At 41.0% G+C, this 20421-nt stretch overlaps 1 protein-coding gene across 3 annotated transcripts in view; it reads left to right on the top strand.

Moving 5' to 3' along the window:
* KIZ (kizuna centrosomal protein) overlaps positions 1-20421 on the top strand; it is a 139150-nt gene continuing 118729 nt past the window's right edge. Inside the window, exons 1-2 of one of the 3 annotated variants that reach the window (XM_047745724.1) lie at positions 1-434; positions 9435-9497. In XM_047745724.1, coding sequence (XP_047601680.1) covers positions 262-434; positions 9435-9497 — 236 coding nt within the window. In that variant the 5' untranslated portion in view covers positions 1-261. The remainder of the gene's footprint in view (positions 435-9434; positions 9498-20421) is intronic. The other 2 variants (XM_047745723.1, XM_047745722.1) reach the window with 2 other exon arrangements.

The raw sequence follows: 20421 nt of genomic DNA, 5'->3' as shown, positions 1-20421 counted from the left end.
TGAAGGGTGAGGGGAAAGGGAGACGCCAGACTACGGGCGGAGAAGTCTGGGAACCGCGCCCACACGCCCACAAGATTCCCAGCAGCACAGTGAGAAAATCCGCCCGCCTTCTTGGAGGCGGCCAGCGCAGCCTCACAAGACGCCCCGCCTCCTCCCCGCCTCTCCGCGGCATCTGCCCCGCCCACCCACGCTGCCCCCGCCCCTACAGGGCCTCGGTCCCGCCCCCTGCACCGAGGCTGGCGCCCTGTTTACCCGCGGTGCATGGTGGGGCCGTCGCCTCCGACAACCCGTCCCCACATCCCGGGTGGCTGTCCCTTGGCGGTGCGGAACGAGCGCGGCGGCGGCATGCTTCCATCTTCCACATCGGCAGCGCCTTTGGCGAGCCCCGAATACTACGAGAGGCTGGGCCGCCTACAGGACCGGCTGCGGGACAGGTACGGCCTACTCGGGGCGGGGGCGGGGAGTGGGCCAGGCCGACGGTCAGCCGGTACCTTAACTCCGGTTCCTTTCCACTCCCCCTGCGGTGTTTCCCTGGGCCTGGATCCACCCGCGACGCCCCCCAAGCTCCAGTGGGGCCTAGAGGACAAAGTTTACCAAATACCGTGCCCCACTGCCCTTACTGGAGGTCTCCCGCCGGAAGATGCGGCTTCATCTTTGAGTTTGCCCAGAAGTGAGAGTGGGAGTTCTCCTGTCTGTCACTCTCAATCAAGCCTTGTGAATTTCTTTGCTACCTTCTCCACGCCTCCTTCCCTGTCTCTCTTCAAATTGTCATCCCACCCTGACAGCTGCACTGCATCAATGGTGACAGGTCCCGGAACGCAGGCGGGAGTGTGTGTGTGTGTGTGTGTGAACATATGCCCTATTTAAAGAGATGAAATTTACAGAAGTCCAGCTTCCAGAGGGTTCATGATACTTTGAGACATGAAAGATGAGAGCCACTGAAAACAACTAGATCTAAGGGCACAGAGAGAAAATTATAAAGCAATTTACTATAAATAACCACATAAAAGATAAGTTGTTGGAACTATTATTTAGCTGCTAAATTAATTGGAGTTGGAAATCTCATTAGTTGACAAGAAAGGAAATAGATATTTGGATCTCTTGATAAAGCGTTTAATGAATGTTAAAAGTTACAAAATCATTTCAGTGAAGAGGAGAGCTTTGTGTGTGACAATTCTAAGATGACAATAATTACATGTCAGGTAAAGGCAGAAGTAAGTGGTTATGAAAAGGAATTATAGTCATCTTATCCTAGATTTAATTCTTGTCAAATATTTATAGAGCATCCACAACATGCCTCCTTAATTGTCCTCACTATATTTTACCCCTTAATCTTTTTCTGTATCCTATTTTCTTTCTGACACACTGTCACTTACCCACTCCAGGAACCTCCTTACCTCCAACTTTTAAAAAAATCACTTCCTGCAGTGCTTTCCCTATGGCAACTATTGATCAACCCACTTCCTAACTTATGTGATCTCTATTTTTTAAAAAAGATTTTATTTATTTATTTGACAGATATAGATCACAAGTAGGCAGAGAGGCAGGCAGAGAGCTGGGGGGGGGAGCAGACTCCCTAGAGAGCAGAGAGCCCGATATGGGGCTCGATCCCAGGACCCTGAGATCATGACCTGAGCTGAAGGCAGAGGCTTTTAACCCACTGAGCCACCCAGGTGCCCCTGTGATCTCTAATTTTTTTTTTTAAAGATTTTATTTATTTATTTGACAGATAGAGATTACAAGCAGGCAGAGAGACAGTCAGAGAGAGGAGGAAGCAGGCTCCCTGCTGAGCAGAGAGCCCGATGTGGGGCTCGATCCCAGGACCCTGGGATCATGACCTGAGCTGAAGGCAGAGGCTTTAACCCACTGAGCCACCCAGGCGCCCCCTGTGATCTCTAATTTTATAGCACTGTACGTAAATGGCTTAAGTGACTTGCTTCCTGCTTAGAGGGAGAATTCCAGGAGGACAGGAACCATATTTAGCTGGATCTTTAGCTGGTAATAGAGCACCTTAGGAGAGGAGATGCTTGACAAATGTTTGTTGAGTGAATGGCAGAAATCCCAAAGCCAATCCATCCAGGGTCCAGGAGTTACGAATGTCTTGTATACAAAACTGTTGCCATACATTGTCACTAAATCATTACAATTTTCTAGTCAACCAGGGAAAGGGAGCAGTGTGGTATTTCAAAGACAGTATTAAGTGTCTGTACATACCTTATAATTAAAAGACAAGACACTGCTCTGTATATCAGCACACCTAAAGTGCTTTTGACTCTGTTCTGTTAGAAGAGTAGCTTAGTTATCACCAGGCCTTTAGGTATTTGTATGTCTTAGCCCATTTGTATGTCTTAGCCCATTTTAAAATGGGTCCAAATGGCATTCTTTTTGAACTAAGCTCATTATGAGTTATCATTTTTGCTTCCTATGCTAGGAACACCTGGGTGCTTCTAGTACTTATGGTACAGTAACTGTGTAATGATTAACACTCACTTTATGTTTAACACTTAATGTTTTAACTGTTAAGTAAGGTGAGTCTGTTGAAATTATATGAATTATATGAAGAATTCAAGTCAAATTTTATATGAAGAATTCAAGTCAAATTTTTTAGCCTATGGTTCTACATTTGGAGTTTTAAAAAAATTTTTAAGTTGGTATAAATCTGTTGCTGTGTGTATTCATCTTTCATTTTATTTCATTTTATTAAATTTTTAAAGAGATTTTATTTATTTATTTGACAGAGAGAGAGAAAGATCACAAGTAGGCAGAGAGGCAGGCAGAGAGAGGGGGAAGCAGGCTCACTGCTGAGCAGAGAGCCCGATGTGGGGCTCGATCCCAGGACCCTGAGATCATGACCTGAGCCAAAGGCAGAGGCTTAACCCACTGAGCCACCCAGGTGCTCCTTATTAAATTTTTTTAAGAGAGGAAGCAGGGAGGGGCAAAGGGAGAGAGAGAATCCCAACCAGGCTCCCCATTGAGTGCAGAGCCTGACACAGGGCTTAGTCTCACTATCCTGAGATCATGACCTGAGCCAAAATCAAGAGTTGGATGGTTAACCAACTGAGCCACCCAGGCACTCTTTATTTTTCATTTTAAATGTCCATAACTAATGCATAGTAAGTACAGAGGCAGATAACTTTGGATGCAGAGAAACTTAGGTTCTGCTCTACAACAGTTGTGCGACCTTGAGCAGGTTGTTCAGCGTCCTGAACCTTGGTTCTGCACCAGAAATGAGGAGCACTGAATTATATGTATAGTAAGGCCACAGATTTGTTTTTTTCTCTAGTAGAGTAATGAGCTTCAAATGAAGAGTTGAAAGCTGTAGTTTTGCAGAGCAAGTAATGAATATCATTGTTTGTATCCTATTTGAGTGTTTCAATGTACCTGCTTTTTTGTTTAGTTTAGTTTTTTTTTTTAACCAATTACGGTGACCATAAGGAGTCTAAAACTTCAGAGTCATTTTAAAGGCTGCATCTCTGGGTCATCACAGCTGCTTTATCAGTCCAGAAATTTCCAGAGGTGGGAAATAAAAGCAATCTGCTCTTTCCTGGCCTTGTTAAAGCTGGCTCATTGCTGGTCTAATATAGCTGGTCTAATAACGGGGTCTTTCCCTTGTAAGTGGTATTTTTCTAGCCCAGATTGTCTCAGCTATAGTCACACATAGATGTACTTATACATTCTTAATTTTTTCCTCTTTGCGTGTGGTGTTTTCTCTGCACTCTGGTGAAATCAATCAGAATCTTAAAGAGCCTGTTGGAGTGACTTGTTACAGTGTGTGTAGTGACACAAGCATGGTAGAAACATGTGAGTGGAATTGACTCTTACAATTACATAAAAACATCCCTTTAAAAGGCCCATTAACCAGCCCCAGTTCTTTCAATGCCAGTATTGATTCAGAGTGAGATATCATAATAGTCCAGAAATTGATTCTGAGATATTAGTTGAGTAAAGCTGAAGTTGGTATTGAGACAAAAACAGAATAACAAGTGGAAAAGGAGAAAAGCAAATCATTTGGCTATGCTCTTAAGGACCACCCATCTGTGTAAACCTTTAATTGGTCCAGGTGAGGGGTGCAGGTGACAGAAACCATGGTCTATGGGTATACAGCCCAGGGCTGCGTGTTTCAGAGATTCTGAAATAGAGGTTTAGTATGTAGGGGTTGCAAGATATTCCTCCCCATAAACCTTTCTCTGGGTTTTCATTGGGGTAAATATATTGTTTTAAGTCTTACATTTAAGATAGAAAGGAAGGACAGCATTCAGAAGCTCTGCAGTGGGGATGAAGAGGTTGTGAAAAGGTCCTGTGTTGAAGAGTTAATGAGATGAACATCATGTTGGTAGTGGAAGGCCAGGAGGTGTTTGTGATTTTTCACCATATGAAGTGCCATAATAGTAAATATGACCAGCAGATGTGTGTATCTGCTGAAGACAGAGCAGGAACAAAGAAGTTCTATGTTCATGATTAAAAAGAATTTGTAGGGTGCCTGGGTGGCTCAGTCATTAAGCGTCTGCCTTTGGCTCAGGTTATGATCTCAGAGTCCTGGGTTCAAGCCCTGCATTGGGCTCTCTGCTCAGTGGGAAGCCTGTTTTTCCCCTCTCCCACTCCCCCTGCTTTTGTTCCCTCTCTTGGTGTGTTTCTCTCTGTCAAATAAATAAAATCTTTAAAAAGAACTTGCTGTACAGGAGGTGATGGATTCCCAAAAGACATTTTGTCCAGAGGTCATAGGTGGATTTTCAAAATTATTTTGAATTAAAGCTTACAGAAAAGTTGCATGTATAGGACAAAGACTTCTAGTATTCTCCTCACCCAGATTGCCCAACTCTTTTTTTTATTTTTTAAGATTTATTTATTTATTTATTTGAGAAAGAGAGAGAGAGAGCATATGTGGACAGAGGAGAGGGAGAAGCTGACTCCCTGCTGAGCAGGGAGCTGGATGCAGGTCTCCATCCCAGGACCCTGGGATCATGACCTGAGCCAAAGGCAGATGCTTAACTAACTGAGCCTCCTAGGTGCTCCCAGATTCCCCAACTCTTAACATTTCTTTATATTATTTCTGTTTTTGTCTGTCTGCCTGTCTAAAATCATTAGACTTTCCTGAACCATTTGAGAACAGCCCCATTCCTCCTAAAAACTCAAGTGTCTATTTCCAAAAACAGTGATGCTCCCTGACATGGATATACCTTATAGCTCTCCCAATGAGGAAGTCAACACTGATTGATACCAGTCCACTGACTCCAATCAAATTTTACCCCATGCTCATTTTTCCAAGTGTCCTAAGACTGTCTTTTTTCTTTATTGGTTCAGGTTCCCATCTGTGTACCCATTTGCCATGTCTCTTCAGTCTCCCCCAGTCTGGAGGTATTCTGTAGTCATTCCTGACAGTTTCTAGAGTACAACTTTCATTCCAGCGGGTGACCCTCTAGCTGTATCTATCTAATGGTTACTCATGACCAGACTCTGATAACACTTTCTTGGCAAGAAAAGCATAGAAGTGAAGCATGACATTGAGGCACAAAGTCATTGACACACTTAAGGGTCTTTCTGTCTTTGTCATTTAATAACAGCTCACTGTCCAGTCATTCTTTCTTCATGAACTAACTATCCTATTAATCATGAAATCTTAGAAGAGGCAAAAGTGGCTAATAAAAATTTCTAACATGGAAGCAATTGTGCCATATTTCACTTCTCTTCTAAGTTCACTCTTATTTTTAAATTTTCCTTTATTTAAATTCAGTAAATTAACATACAGTGTATTATTAGTTTCAGAGGTAGAGTTCAGTGATTCATCAGTTGCTTATAATACCCAGTGCTCATTACATCATGTGCCCTTCTTAGTGTCCATCACCCAGTTACCCCATCCCCCCAACCCTGCCCTTCCAGCAACCCTGTTTGTTTTCTATAGTTAAGAGTCTCTTATGGTTTGTCTCCCTCTCTGATTTTGTCTTATTTTATTTTTCCCTCCTTTCCCCTATGGTCCTCTGTTTTGTTTCTTGAATTCCATGTCTGAGCGAAATCATACGATATTTGTCTTTCTCTGACTGACTTATTTCGCTTAGCATAATACCCTCTAGTTCCAGCCACATCATTGCAAATGTCAAGATTTCATTCTTTTTGATGGCTCAGTAACATTCCATTGTGTGTGTGTGTGTGTGTGTGTGTGTGTGTGTGTGTGTGTGTGTGTGTGTCTTCTTCTTTATACATTCATCAGTCAGTGGACATCTGGACCCTTTCCATACTTTGGTTATGTGGACATGGATGCTATAAACATTGGGATACGGGTGCTTCTTTGGATCACTGTTTGTGTCCTTTGGGTAAATACCTAGTTGTGCAATTGCTGGGTTGTATGGTAGCTCTGTTTTTATTTATTTATTTATTTATTTTTAATTTATTTTCAGCATAACAGTATTCATTGTTTTTGCACCACACCGAGTGCTCCATGCAATCTTTGCCCTCTCTAATACCCACCACCTGGTTCCCCCAACCTCCCACCCCCCACCCCTTCAAACACCTCAGATTGTTTTTCAGAGTCCATAGTCTCTCATGGTTCACCTCCCCTTCCAATTTCCCCCAACTCCCTTTTAAATTTTTGAGGAACCTCCATACTGTTTTCCAGAGTAGCTGTACCAGCTTGCATTCCCACCAACAGTGTAAGAGGGTTCCCCTTTCTCCGCATCCTTGCCAACATCTGATTCCTGAGTTGTTAATTTTAGCTGTTCTGACCAGTGTGTGGTATTTCATTGTGGTTTTGATTTGTATTTCTCTGATGCCAAGTGATGTTGAACATTTTTTCATGTGTCTGTTGGCCATTTGTATGTCTTCTTTGGAGAAATGTTTGCTTATGTCCTCTGCCCATTTCTTGACTGGATTTTTTGTTTTGGAGGTTTTGAGTTTGATAAGTTCTTTATGGATCTTGGATTCTGGCCCTTTATCTGACAAGACATTTGCAAATATCTTCTCCCATTCTGTAGGTTGTTTTTGGTTTTGTCGACTTTTACCTTTGCTGTGTCAAAGCTTTTTATCTTGATGAAGTCCCAGTAGTTCATTTTTGCTTTTGTTTCCCTTGCCTTTGGAGATGTGTCTAGCAAGTAGTTGCTGCAGCTGAGGTCAGGTTGCTGACTGTGTTCTCCTCTAGGATTTTGATGGATTCCTGTCTCACATTTAGGTCTTTGATCCATTTTGAGTTTATTTTTATTTATGGTATAAGAACCTCATACAGGAATTCAGCAAAGTGGCAAGATATAGAATCAATGCACAGAAACCAGTTGCATTTCTCTACACTAATTCTGAGACAGAAGAAAGGGAAATTAAGGAATTGATCCCATTTGCAATTGTACCAAGAACCATAAGATACATAGGAATAAGCCAAACCAAATAGGTAAAGGATGTGTACTCTGAAAACTATAGAATACTTATGAAAGAAACTGAGGAACACACAAAGAAATGGAAAAACATCAATGCTCATGGATTGGGAGAACAAGTATTGTTAAAATATCTATGCTACTCAGAGCAATCTCCATGTTGAGTACAACCCCTATCAAAATACTGACTTTTTTTTCACAGAGCTGGAACAAATAATCCTAAAATTTGTATAAAACCAGAAAAGACACCCAATAGCCAGAGGAACATTGAAGAAGAAAACCAAAGCTAGAGGCATCACAGTTTTGGACTTCAGGTTATATTACAAAACTGTAATCATCAAGGCAGTATGGTACTGGCAAAAAAAAAACAGATCAGTGAAACAGAACAGAGAACCCAGAAATGGACCCTCAGCTCTATGGTCAACTAATCTTCAACTAATTAAGAAAGATTATCCAATGGGACAGTCTCTTCAACAAATGGTGTTGGAAAAATTGGACAGCCACTTACAGAAGAATGAAACTGGACCATTTTTTTACACTTTACATAAAAATAAGTTTACTCTTACTAATGACAATGTAAATATGTGTGTGGTGTTACCACTTAAAAAATGGTGTCTCTACGATTTCTTTTCCTTGGGCTCTTTTTTCCTTTTTTAAACATAGGCACAGCCTAACTAAAGAATAGATTATGTTCAAGCTAAGATTTGGTGTTTGGAGTTTGGACCCCGTTTTCTCCTTAAAAGAATTTGGTTAGATGGTTGTTTCCATTCTAGATTATGCTAAGCAAAGAAATTTACTTAACTTCTAATGTAGCTAACAGAGTAACTTTTGAGGTTTTTTTAAAGGGAAAATATATTTGAAGAAAACACAGAAACTAATAATTAAGAGCTCCCAAATGAGGCATGGGCTCAGCACCTTTCCCTCAACAGGCCACCTGAGGTCACCTTCTGTTGGACTCCTTGTCTTTGATTCACAGTCTTTTTTTTTTTTTTGCCCCTGGCATTTTTCTTGTAGACTTACATAGTTTTTCTTTTGAAATTTAGTTAATGTTAATTTAGATTAGCAATTTGGCTTCAGTTGAAGCTGGTACTTTGGTGGTGGAGCACAACCTCCTGTGGTTACCCCCACCTCATGGCTAAACCCCCCAAGGGCTCTTTCTGGAACTAGGATGGCTAGTCCCATTCAGCTGTTTTACCCCCTAGCCCCTTGGTTTTGACTGTTGCTACCTCCCCTGCTGCTCAGTTTCCCTTACCTCTTAACAGGCTTGGGTGTACAGATGTGCAGGGTAAGCTTTGTCCTCTAACTCACTGGCAGCACTCGCCTGAACAGCACAAGGTAAGTCTTTATTGGGACTAGCTCCAGGTAGTAGCAGTCAGTGACAAATCATGGTGATGTCACAAAGTTATATAAAGAAACTCCTCCAAATTTGAAGTAGTAGTGTTAGGGGACTTGGTCTTCATTAACTGTGAAGGGAGTTAGGTGCACTTTTCAGAGACTTGGCTCTGCCCAGGCTTGTCTGGCTAGGAGCAGAACAAGCCACCAGTCTGCAGTCCAATGTGGATTTGCGAAGTATGTTGTCTTGACCTCGTGGAATCCCCATCTCTCAAATGCCACTATCTCAGAAAAATCTGGCCATAGTATATTTTACATATTTATCTTGTTTATCGTTTGTTCTTCCCTCTAGAAAGTCAGCTGCCTGAGCAGAGGTCTTTGTCTGGCTTGTTACTATGTTAGTCTTTAGGCCTAGAACGGTACCTGATTCATCACGGCACTCAAGAAATACTTGTTGAATGAATGAATCTGCTTTCTAGTCCTTTCTTAGTGCCTTTCTCCCATTTACTTTGAAAATCTTGTTCTTTTTGCTTCATACTGGTATCATTTTGCTTTTTAGATTTCCATGGCAACTGCCAAATATTTTTGTGTCTTGAGTTTCAAACAGCTGGCTTTTTCTGCTTTTTAGAAAGACCAGAGAAGCATTCTCACAAAGGTGTAATTTCAAAAGAGATCATGTTCTAAATCCAACTGCCTATTACTTATCAGTGTAACTTATTCATAAAATCTTTTCTTTGTATATTATAGTGAAAAAAAGAGACTGGACCTGGAAAAGAAGCTTTATGAATATAATCAATCTGATGCATACAGGTAAGATGTGACAGTGATAACAGTCTTTAAGCCAGTTGGCGGGTGTTAATCAATAAAAATGTAACCCTAATGTATGTTACATACATACATAATTGCAGTACTTTTACTGTTCTCTTATGTCTAATGTGTAATCATTTCCAGTAAACACTGAAATTTAATATAACCACTATCAAATGTAGGAATAAATTTTGTTAAAATTTGTGTAAGATAAAAATTGTTTTACTTTCACTGTTTGGTACTTGTGGTATTTCAGGAATCTATTTAGCTTCCTTAGCTGAAGAATAAGATGCATTATATAGTCTTTTTTTTTTTCATTAAATTTTATTTTTTATAAACATATATTTTTATCCCCAGGGGTACAGGTCTGTGAATCGCCAGGTTTACACACTTCACAGCACTCACCATAGCACATACCCTCCCCAATATCCATAACCCCACCCCCCCAATCCCCCTCCCCCCATCAACCCTCAGTTTGTTTTGTGAGATTAAGAGTCACTTATGGTTTGTCTCCCTCCCAATTCCATCTTGTTACATTTATTCTTCTCCAACCCCCTTAATCCCCCATGTTGCATCTCCTCTCCCTCATATCAGGGAGATCATATGATAGTTATCTTTCTCTGATTGACTTATTTTGCTAAGCATGATACCCTCTAGTTCCATCCATGTCGTCGCAAATGGCAAGATTTCATTTCTTTTGATGGCTGCATAGTATTCCATTGTGTATATATACCACATCTTCTTTATCCATTCGTCTGTAGATGGACATCTAGGTTCTTTCCATAGTTTGGGTATTGTAGACATTGCTGCTATAAACATTCGGGTGCACGTGCCCCTTCGGATCACTACGTTTGTATCTTTAGGGTAAATACCCAGCAGTGCAATTGCAGGGTCATAGGGTAGTTCTATTTTCAACATTTTGAGGAACCTCCATGCTGTTTTCCAGAGTGGTTGCACCAGCTTGCATTCCCACCAACAGTGTAGGAGGGTTCCCCTTTCTCCGCATCCTCGCCAGCATCTGTCATTTCCTGACTTGTTAATTTTAGCCATTCTGACTGGTGTGAGGTGATATCTCATGGTGGTTTTGATTTGTATTTCCCTGATGCCGAGTGATATGGAGCACTTTTTCATGTGTCTGTTGGCCATCTGGATGTCTTCTTTGCAGAAATGTCTGTTCATGTCCTCTGCCCATTTCTTGATTGGATTATTTGTTCTTTGGGTGTTGAGTTTGCTAAGTTCTTTATAGGTTTTGGACACTAGCCCTTTATCTGATATGTCATTTGCAAATATCTTCTCCCATTCTGTCAGTTGTCTTTTGGTTTTGTTCACTGTTTCCTTTGCTGTGCAAAAGCTTTTGATCTTGATAAAATCCCAATAGTTCATTTTTGCCCTTGCTTCCCTTGCCTTTGGTGATGTTCCTAGGAAGATGTTGCTGCGGCTGAGGTCGAAGAGGTTGCTGCCTGTGTTCTCCTCAAGGATTTTGATGGATTCCTTTCTCACATTGAGATCCTTCATCCATTTTGAGTCTATTTTCGTGTGTGGTGTGAGGAAATGATCCAATTTCATTTTTCTGCATGTGGCTGTCCAATTTTCCCAACACCATTTATTGAAGAGGCTGTCTTTTTTCCATTGGACATTCCTGCTTTGTCGAAGATGAGTTGACCATAGAGTTGAGGGTCCATTTCTGGGCTCTCTATTCTGTTCCATTGATCTATGTGTCTGTTTTTGTGCCAGTACCATGCTGTCTTGATGATGACAGCTTTGTAATAGAGCTTGAAGTCCGGAATTGTGATGCCACCAACTTTGGCTTTCTTTTTCAATATTCCTTTGGCTATTCGAGGTCTTTTCTGGTTCCATATAAATTTTAGGATGATTTGTTGCATTTCTTTAAAAAAAATGGATGGTACTTTGATAGGAATTGCATTAAATGTGTAGATTGCTTTAGGTAGCATAGACATTTTCACAATATTTATTCTTCCAATCCAGGAGCATGGAACATTTTTCCATTTCTTTGTGTCTTCCTCAATTTCTTTCATGAGTACTTTACAGTTTTCTGTGTATAGATTCTTAGTCTCTTTGGTTAGGTTTATGTAGGTATCTTATAGTTTTGGGTGCAATTGTAAATGGGATGGACTCCTTAATTTCTCTTTCTTCTGTCTTGTTGTTGGTGTAGAGAAATGCAACTGATTTCTGTGCATTGATTTTATATCCTGACACTTTACTGAATTCCTGTACAAGTTCTAGCAGTTTTGGAGTGGAGTCTTTTGGGTTTTCCACATAGAGTATCATATCATCTGCGAAGAGTGATAGTTTGACTTCTTCTTTGCCGATTTGGATGCCTTTAATTTCCTTTTGTTGTCTGATTGCTGAGGCTAGGACTTCTAGTACTATGTTGAATAGCAGTGGTGATAACGGACATCCCTGCCGTGTTCCTGACCTTAGCGGAAAATCTTTCAGTTTTTCTCCATTGAGAATGATATTTACGGTGGGTTTTTCATAGATGGCTTTGATAATATTGAGGTATGTGCCCTCTATCCCTATACTTTGAAGAGTTTTCATCAGGAAGGGATGCTGTACTTTGTCAAATGCTTTTTCAGCATCTATGGAGAGTATCATATGATTCTTGTTCTTTCTTTTATTAATGTGTTGTATCACATTGATTGATTTGCGGATGTTGAACCAACCTTGCAGCCCTGGAATAAATCCCACTTGGTCGTGGTGAATAATCCTTTTAATGTACTGTTGAATCCTATTGGCTAGTATTTTGGCGAGAATTTTTGCATCTGTGTTCATCAAGGATATTGGTCTATAGTTCTCTTTTTTGTTGGGATCCTTGTCTGGTTTTGGGATCAAGGTGATGCTGACCTCATAAAATGAGTGTGGAAGTTTTCCTTCCATTTCTATTTTTTGGAACAGTTTCAGGAGAATAGGAATTAGTTCTTCTTTAAATGTTTGGTAGAATTCCCCCGGGAAGCCATCTGGCCCTGGGCTTTTGTTTGTTTGGAGATTTTTTTTTTTTTTTTTTGGCAGCTTTTAATTTTTTATTTTTTCAGCATAACAGTATTCATTATTTTTGCACCACACGCAGTGCTCCATGCAATCCGTGCCCTCTACAATACCCACCACCTGGTGCCCCCAACCTCCCACCCCCCACCCCTTCAAAATTCTCAGATCGTTTTTCAGAGTCCATAGTCTCTCATGGTTCACCTCCCCTTCCAATTTCCCTCAACTCCCTTCTCCTCTCCATCTCCCCTTGTCCTCCATGCTATTTGTTATGCTCCACAAATAAGTGAAACCATATGATAATTGACTCTCTCTGCTTGACTTATTTCACTCAGCATAATCTCTTCCAGTCCTGTCCATGTTGCTACAAAACTTGGGTATTCATCCTTTCATTTTTCTTTTTTCTTTTTTCTTTTTTTTTTTACAGCTTTATAAACATATATTTTTATCCCCAGGGGTACAGGTCTGCGAATCTCCAGGTTTACACACTTCACAGCATACTACTACTACTACTACACTACTCACCATAGTACATACCCTCCCCAATATCCATAACCCCACCCCCCTCTCCCAACCCCCTCCCCCCATCAACCCTCAGTTTGTTTTGTGAGATTAAGAGTCACTTATGGTTTGTCTCCCTCCCAATCCCATCTTGTTTCATTTACTCTTCTCCTACCCCTTCATCCCCCCATGTTGCATCTCCTCTCCCTCATATCAGGGAGATCATATGATAGTTGTCTTTCTCTGATTGACTTATTTCGCTAAGCATGATACCCTCTAGTTCCATCCACGTCGTCGCAAATGGCAAGATTTCACTTCTTTTGATGGCTGCATAGTATTCCATTGTGTATATATACCACATCTTCTTTATCCATTCGTCTGTAGATGGACATCTAGGTTCTTTCCATAGTTTGGGTATTGTAGACATTGCTGCTATAAACATTCGGGTGCACGTGCCCCTTCGGATCACTACGTTTGTATCTTTAGGGTAAATACCCAGCAGTGCAATTGCAGGGTCATAGGGTAGTTCTATTTTCAACATTTTGAGGAACCTCCATGCTGTTTTCCAGAGTGGTTGCACCAGCTTGCATTCCCACCAACAGTGTAGGAGGGTTCCCCTTTCTCCGCATCCTCGCCAGCATCTGTCATTTCCTGACTTGTTAATTTTAGCCATTCTGACTGGTGTGAGGTGATATCTCATGGTGGTTTTGATTTGTATTTCCCTGATGCCGAGTGATATGGAGCACTTTTTCATGTGTCTGTTGGCCATCTGGATGTCTTCTTTGCAGAAATGTCTGTTCATGTCCTCTGCCCATTTCTTGATTGGATTATTTGTTCTTTGGGTGTTGAGTTTGCTAAGTTCTTTATAGGTTTTGGACACTAGCCCTTTATCTGATATGTCATTTGCAAATATCTTCTCCCATTCTGTCAGTTGTCTTTTGGTTTTGTTCACTGTTTCCTTTGCTGTGCAAAAGCTTTTGATCTTGATAAAATCCCAATAGTTCATTTTTGCCCTTGCTTCCCTTGCCTTTGGTGATGTTCCTAGGAAGATGTTGCTGCGGCTGAGGTCGAAGAGGTTGCTGCCTGTGTTCTCCTCGAGGATTTTGATGGATTCCTTTCTCACGTTGAGATCCTTCATCCATTTTGAGTCTATTTTCGTGTGTGGTGTAAGGAAATGATCCAATTTCATTTTTCTGCATGTGGCTGTCCAATTTTCCCAACACCATTTATTGAAGAGGCTGTCTTTTTTCCATTGGACATTCTTTCCTGCTTTGTCGAAGATGAGTTGACCATAGAGTTGAGGGTCCATTTCTGGGCTCTCTATTCTGTTCCATTGATCTATGTGTCTGTTTTTGTGCCAGTACCATGCTGTCTTGATGATGACAGCTTTGTAATAGAGCTTGAAGTCCGGAATTGTGATGCCACCAACTTTGGCTTTCTTTTTCAATATTCCTTTGGCTATTCGAGGTCTTTTCTGGTTCCATATAAATTTTAGGATGATTTGTTCCATTTCTTTGAAAAAAATGGATGGTACTTTGATAGGAATTGCATTAAATGTGTAGATTGCTTTAGGTAGCATAGACATTTTCACAATATTTATTCTTCCAATCCAGAAGCATGGAACATTTTTCCATTTCTTTGTGTCTTCCTCAATTTCTTTCATGAGTACTTTATAGTTTTCTGAGTATAGATTCTTAGTCTCTTTGGTTAGGTTTATTCCTAGGTATCTTATAGTTTTGGGTGCAATTGTAAATGGGATGGACTCCTTAATTTCTCTTTCTTCTGTCTTGTTGTTGGTGTAGAGAAATGCAACTGATTTCTGTGCATTGATTTTATATCCTGACACTTTACTGAATTCCTGTACAAGTTCTAGCAGTTTTGGAGTGGAGTCCTTTGGGTTTTCCACATATAGTATCATATCTGCAAAGAGTGATAGTTTGACTTCTTCTTTGCCAATTTGGATGCCTTTAATTTCCTTTTGTTGTCTGATTGCTGAGGCTAGGACTTCTAGTACTATGTTGAATAGCAGTGGTGATAAGGGACATCCCTGCCGTGTTCCTGACCTTAGCGGAAAAGCTTTCAGTTTTTCTCCATTGAGAATGATATTTGCGGTGGGTTTTTCATAGATGGCTTTGATAATATTGAGGTATGTGCCCTCTATCCCTATACTTTGAAGAGTTTTGATCAGGAAGGGATGCTGTACTTTGTCAAATGCTTTTTCAGCATCTATGGAGAGTATCATATGGTTCTTGTTCTTTCTTTTATTAATGTGTTGTATCACATTGATTGATTTGCGGATGTTGAACCAACCTTGCAGCCCTGGAATAAATCCCACTTGGTCGTGGTGAATAATCCTTTTAATGTACTGTGAATCCTATTGGCTAATATTTTGGCGAGAATTTTTGCATCTGTGTTCATCAAGGATATTGGTCTGTAGTTCTCTTTTTTGTTGGGATCCTTGTCTGGTTTTGGGATCAAGGTGATGCTGGCCTCATAAAATGAGTTTGGAAGTTTTCCTTCCATTTCTATTTTTTGGAACAGTTTCAGGAGAATAGGAATTAGTTCTTCTTTAAATGTTTGATAGAATTCCCCCGGGAAGCCGTCTGGCCCTGGGCTTTTGTTAGTTTGGAGATTTTTGATGACTGTTTCAATCTCCTTACTGGTTATGGGTCTGTTGAGGATTTCTATTTCTTCCTGGTTCAGTTGTGGTAGTTTATATGTCTCTAGGAATGCATCCATTTCTTCCAGATTGTCAAATTTGTTGGCGTAGTGTTGCTCATAGTATGTTCTTATAATTGTCTGTATTTCTTTGGTGTTCGTTGTGATCTCTCCTCTTTCATTCATGATTTTATTTATTTGGGTTCTTTCTCTTCTCTTTTTGATAAGTTTGGCCAGGGGTTTATCAATCTTATTAATTCTTTCAAAGAACCAGCTCCTAGTTTCGTTGATTTGTTCTATTGTTTTTTTGGTTTCTATTTCATTGATTTCTGCTCTGATCTTTATGATTTCTCTTCTCCTGCTGGGTTTAGGGTTTCTTTCTTGTTCTTTCTCCAGCTCCTTGAGGTGTAGGGTTAGGTTGTGTACCTGAGCCCTTTCTTGTTTCTTGAGAAAGGCTTGTACCGCTATATATTTTCCTCTCAGGACTGCCTTTGTTGTGTCCCACAGATTCTGAACCGTTGTGTTTCATTATCATTTGTTTCCATAAATTTTTTCAATTCTTCTTTAATTTCCTGGTTGACCCATTCATTCTTTAGAAGGATGCTGTTTAGTCTCCATGTATTTGGGTTCTTTCCAAATTTCCTCTTGTTATTCAATTCTAGCTTTAGAGCATTGTGGTCTGAAAATATGCAGGGAATGATCCCAATCTTTTGATACCGGTTGAGACTTGATTTAGGACCAAGAATGTGATCTATTCTGGAGAATGTTCCATGTGCACTAGAGAAGAATGTGTATTCTGTTGCTTTGGGATGAAATGTTCTGAATATATCTGTGATGTCCATCTGGTCCAGTGTGTCATTTAAGGCCTTGATTTCCTTGTTGATCTTTTGCTTGGATGATCTGTCCATTTCAGTGAGGGGAGTGTTAAAATCCCCTACTATTATTGTATTCTTGTCGATGTGTTTCTTTGATTTTGTTATTAATTGGTTTATATAGTTGGCTGCTCCCATGTTAGGGGTATAGATATTTAAAATTGTTAGATCTTCTTGTTGGACAGTTCCTTTGAGTATGATATAGTGTCCTTCCTCATCTCTTATTATAGTCTTTGGCTTAAAATCTAATTGATCTGCTATAAGGATTGCCACTCCTGCTTTCTTCTGTTGTCCATTAGCATGGTAAATTCTTTTCCACCCCCTCACTTTAAACCTGGAGGTGTCTTCGGGTTTAAGATGAGTTTCTTGTAGGCAACATATAGATGGGTTTTGTTTTTTTATCCATTCTGATACCCTGTGTCTTTTGATTGGGGCATTTAGCCCATTCACATTCAGGGTAAGTATTGAGAGATATGAATTTAGTGCCATTGTATTGCCTGTAAGGTGACTGTTATTGTATATTGTCTCTGTTTCTTTCTGATCTACTACTTTGAGGGTCTCTCTTTGCTTAGAGGACCCCTTTCAATATTTCCTGTAAAGCTGGTTTGGTATTTGCAAATTCTTTCATTTTTTGTTTGTCCTGGAAGCTTTTAATCTCTCCTTCTATTTTCAATGATAGCCTAGCTGGATATAGTATTCTTGGCTGCATGTTTTTCTCGTTTAGTACTCTGAATATATCATGCCAGCTCTTTCTGGCCTGCCAGGTCTCTGTGGATAAGTCTGCTGCCAATCTAATATTTTTACCATTGTACGTTACAGACTTCTTTTCCCGGGCTGCTTTCAGGATCTTTTCTTTGTCACTAAGACTTGTCAATTTTTCTATTAGGTGACGGGGTGTGGACCTATTCTTATTGATTTTGAGGGGGGTTCTCTGAACCTCCTGGATTTTGATGCTTGTTCCCTTTGCCATATTGGGGAAATTCTCTCCAATATACCTTCTGCTCCCCTCTCTGTTTCCTCTTCTTCTGGAATCCCAATTATTCTAATGTTGTTTCGTCTTATGGTGTCACTTATCTCTCGAATTCTCCCCTCGTGGTCCAGTAGCTGTTTGTCCCTCTTTTGCTCAGCTTCTTTATTCTCTGTCATTTGGTCTTCTATATCGCTAATTCTTTCTTCTGCCTCATTTATCCTAGCAGTGAGAGCCTCCATTTTTGATTGCACCTCATTAATAGCTTTTTTGATTTCAACTTGGTTAGATTTTAGTTCTTTTATTTCTCCAGAAAGGGCTTTTATATCTCCCGAGAGGGTTGCTTTAATATCTTCCATGCCTTTTTCAAGCCCGGCTAGAACCTTGAGAATCATCATTCTGAACTCTATATCTGACATATTACCAATGTCTGTATTGATTAGGTCCCTAGCCTTTGGTACTGCCTCTTCTTCTTTTTTTTGTTGTGAAATTTTCTGCCTTGTCATTTTGTCCAGATAAGAGTATATGAAGGAGCAAGTAAAATACTAAAAGGGTGGCAACAACCCCAGGAAAATATGCTTTAGCCAAATCAGAAGAGATCCCAAATCGTGAGTGGGGAGAAAGGGGATCAAAAGGGGTTCAGAAAGAAAAAAAAAAAACGAAACTATTAAAAAAAGAAAGTCGATAAAAAATATAAAAAGGAAAAAATATATATATATATTAGATAAACTATTTAAAAAACGTTAAAAAAAGAAAACGGTAAAAGTTTAAAAAATTTAGCAGAAGAAGAGAAAAAAAAATTGAAAAAGAGAAAAAAAAATTAAATTAACTGCAAGGCTAAAGAATCATGGGGAGAAAGCCATTAGTTCCCTGCTTTGCTTTCTTCTCCTATGGAATTCCGCCGCTCTTCTTGGTATTGAAACTACACTCCTTGGTAGGTGAACTTGGTCCTGGCTGGGTTTCCCTTTGATCTTCTGGGGGAGGGGCCTGTTGTAGTGATTCTCAAGCGTCTTTGCCCCAGGCAGAGTTGCACCGCCCTTACCCGGGGCGGGCTGAGTAATCCGCTCGGGTTTGCTGGGTTTGCTTTCGGGAGGTTTTGTTCCCTGAGTGCTTTCCGTAGAGTTCCGGAGGATGGGAGTGAAGATGGCGGCCTCTCGGTCTCCGGCCCGGAGGAGCCGAGAGCCCGGGGCCCCACTCCTCAGTGCACCCTCAGAGAACAGCGCCCAATGACTCCCGTCACCCTGGCCTCCGGCTGCTCTCCGAGCTGACCGAGCCTGCGACCGGTTCAAGGCAACCCCGAGTTTAGAGCTCACTCCTCGGCTCTCTCTGTAGCCGGCTTCCCTGTTCTAATACCGGTAAGCTCTGTGACACTCAGACACCCCCGATCCTTCTGTGACCCTGTGGGACATGAGGCCACGCTGACCCCGCCCAGGCTTCACCCCAGTTAAGCCTCTGGAGCGATGTCCCTCAGCGGAACAGGCTTTTAAAAGTCCCGATTTTGTGCTCTGTTGCTCCGCCGCTCGCCGGGAGCCGGCCCCTCCCTTGCGGTCTATCTTCCCGTCGCTTTGGATTCACTTCTCCGCCAGTCCTACCTTGCAGAAAGTGGTTGATTTTCTGTTTCTGGAATTGCTGTTCTTCTTCTCTTCAATCTCCCGTTGGATTTATAGGTGTTTGCAATCTTTAGATAAGCTATTTAGCTGATCTCCCGCTACCTGAAGTAGTCTCAGCTGCTACTTCTCCGCCATCTTGACTCCTCCTCCTCAGCCTAGTCTTTTTTTTCTTTTTTAATCACAGTTTAAACACATTGAGCCTGCATATTGATTAAGGCATAATGACTGTAGCTGGCTTTTCAACCAACTGTTGAAAGCATGATGTCTCATTTGTTCATGGATATTTGACAATGCCTGTGAAAATTATTATGAGCAATGGATAAAATACTGGTTTATTCTAATATGAGGAGCCAACTTTTAATATTTTTAATTCTGTTTTACAGAAACTGAACTTCATCCTTAAGCCAAGTGTGTGGTATTACCTCCAATGTTATTCATATGAAAAGTTTCTGGCTATGATAGCACTGATTTTGTGATTTAGTCACATGATAATATGAGTGAGAAATGAAAACATGTCATTCAGAAGCGACAGAAAACCTTAAAACCAAACCGCCCATCAGGTGCATTTGTTTCTTCATATGGTTTTGGGATTTAGTGGACTTCCAAGGATACCAGTCACAGTGGACAGCGATATGTCCCCATTATTTTTAAAAGAGATGAAAAGCCAGTGAGATGGTGCAAGAAATAGCAATGGTTGTAGATGCGATGGCCTCAGAAGTGGGCCCAAGTCTGAGAGCATCTGTGGCAGCTGCCATTTTGTAGCCCTGCAGCTAAGGCGGTGGCCAAAGGGATGGAGACTTTTCCTGCAGCCTATTCCTGGCTTTCTGGGGATCTTTTTCAAGCTATCAGTTGGTCAAGTTGGTTCCCCTCTCTTACTTAGCCTCTCATTTCCTGGAAGACAGAGGGAATGATTTGCTAAAAATGTACTTTTTTTGGACTGCCTGACAGAATAAAAATCCAAACTGTCTAACATGGCTGTTTCAATCTTGTCCCTCCTCCCTGTCCAGAAGGCAGAGCCTGAGACAGGGTTTTGTGTGTAGATGATAGTTTATTTTAGGAAGTGGTCATATAAAACTGGTGAGCTGAGCTGAGAAGAATGAAGTAGGAGCCAGTCAGTGCTGTGGGCATCTGGGGCTCCGTCCTTCTAGACCTTTAGAGGAGGCTTATAGCCTGCTTTTCTGCTCCTCAAGGGAAGGAAGGGGAGCTGTTTACCTGCTGGTAACCCTGCATTGGGCAGGGCTCCCCCAAGGAGTGTTAATGCCTTCTCCATTCATGTTGCAAACTCAGAGGAATAGCTCTGGGAAAGCAAGATACCA

Source organism: Lutra lutra, chromosome 9 (genome assembly GCF_902655055.1).
Source record: "Lutra lutra chromosome 9, mLutLut1.2, whole genome shotgun sequence".
Classification (NCBI taxonomy): domain Eukaryota; kingdom Metazoa; phylum Chordata; class Mammalia; order Carnivora; family Mustelidae; genus Lutra; species Lutra lutra.
This window is presented reverse-complemented; position numbering and strand designations above follow the sequence as displayed.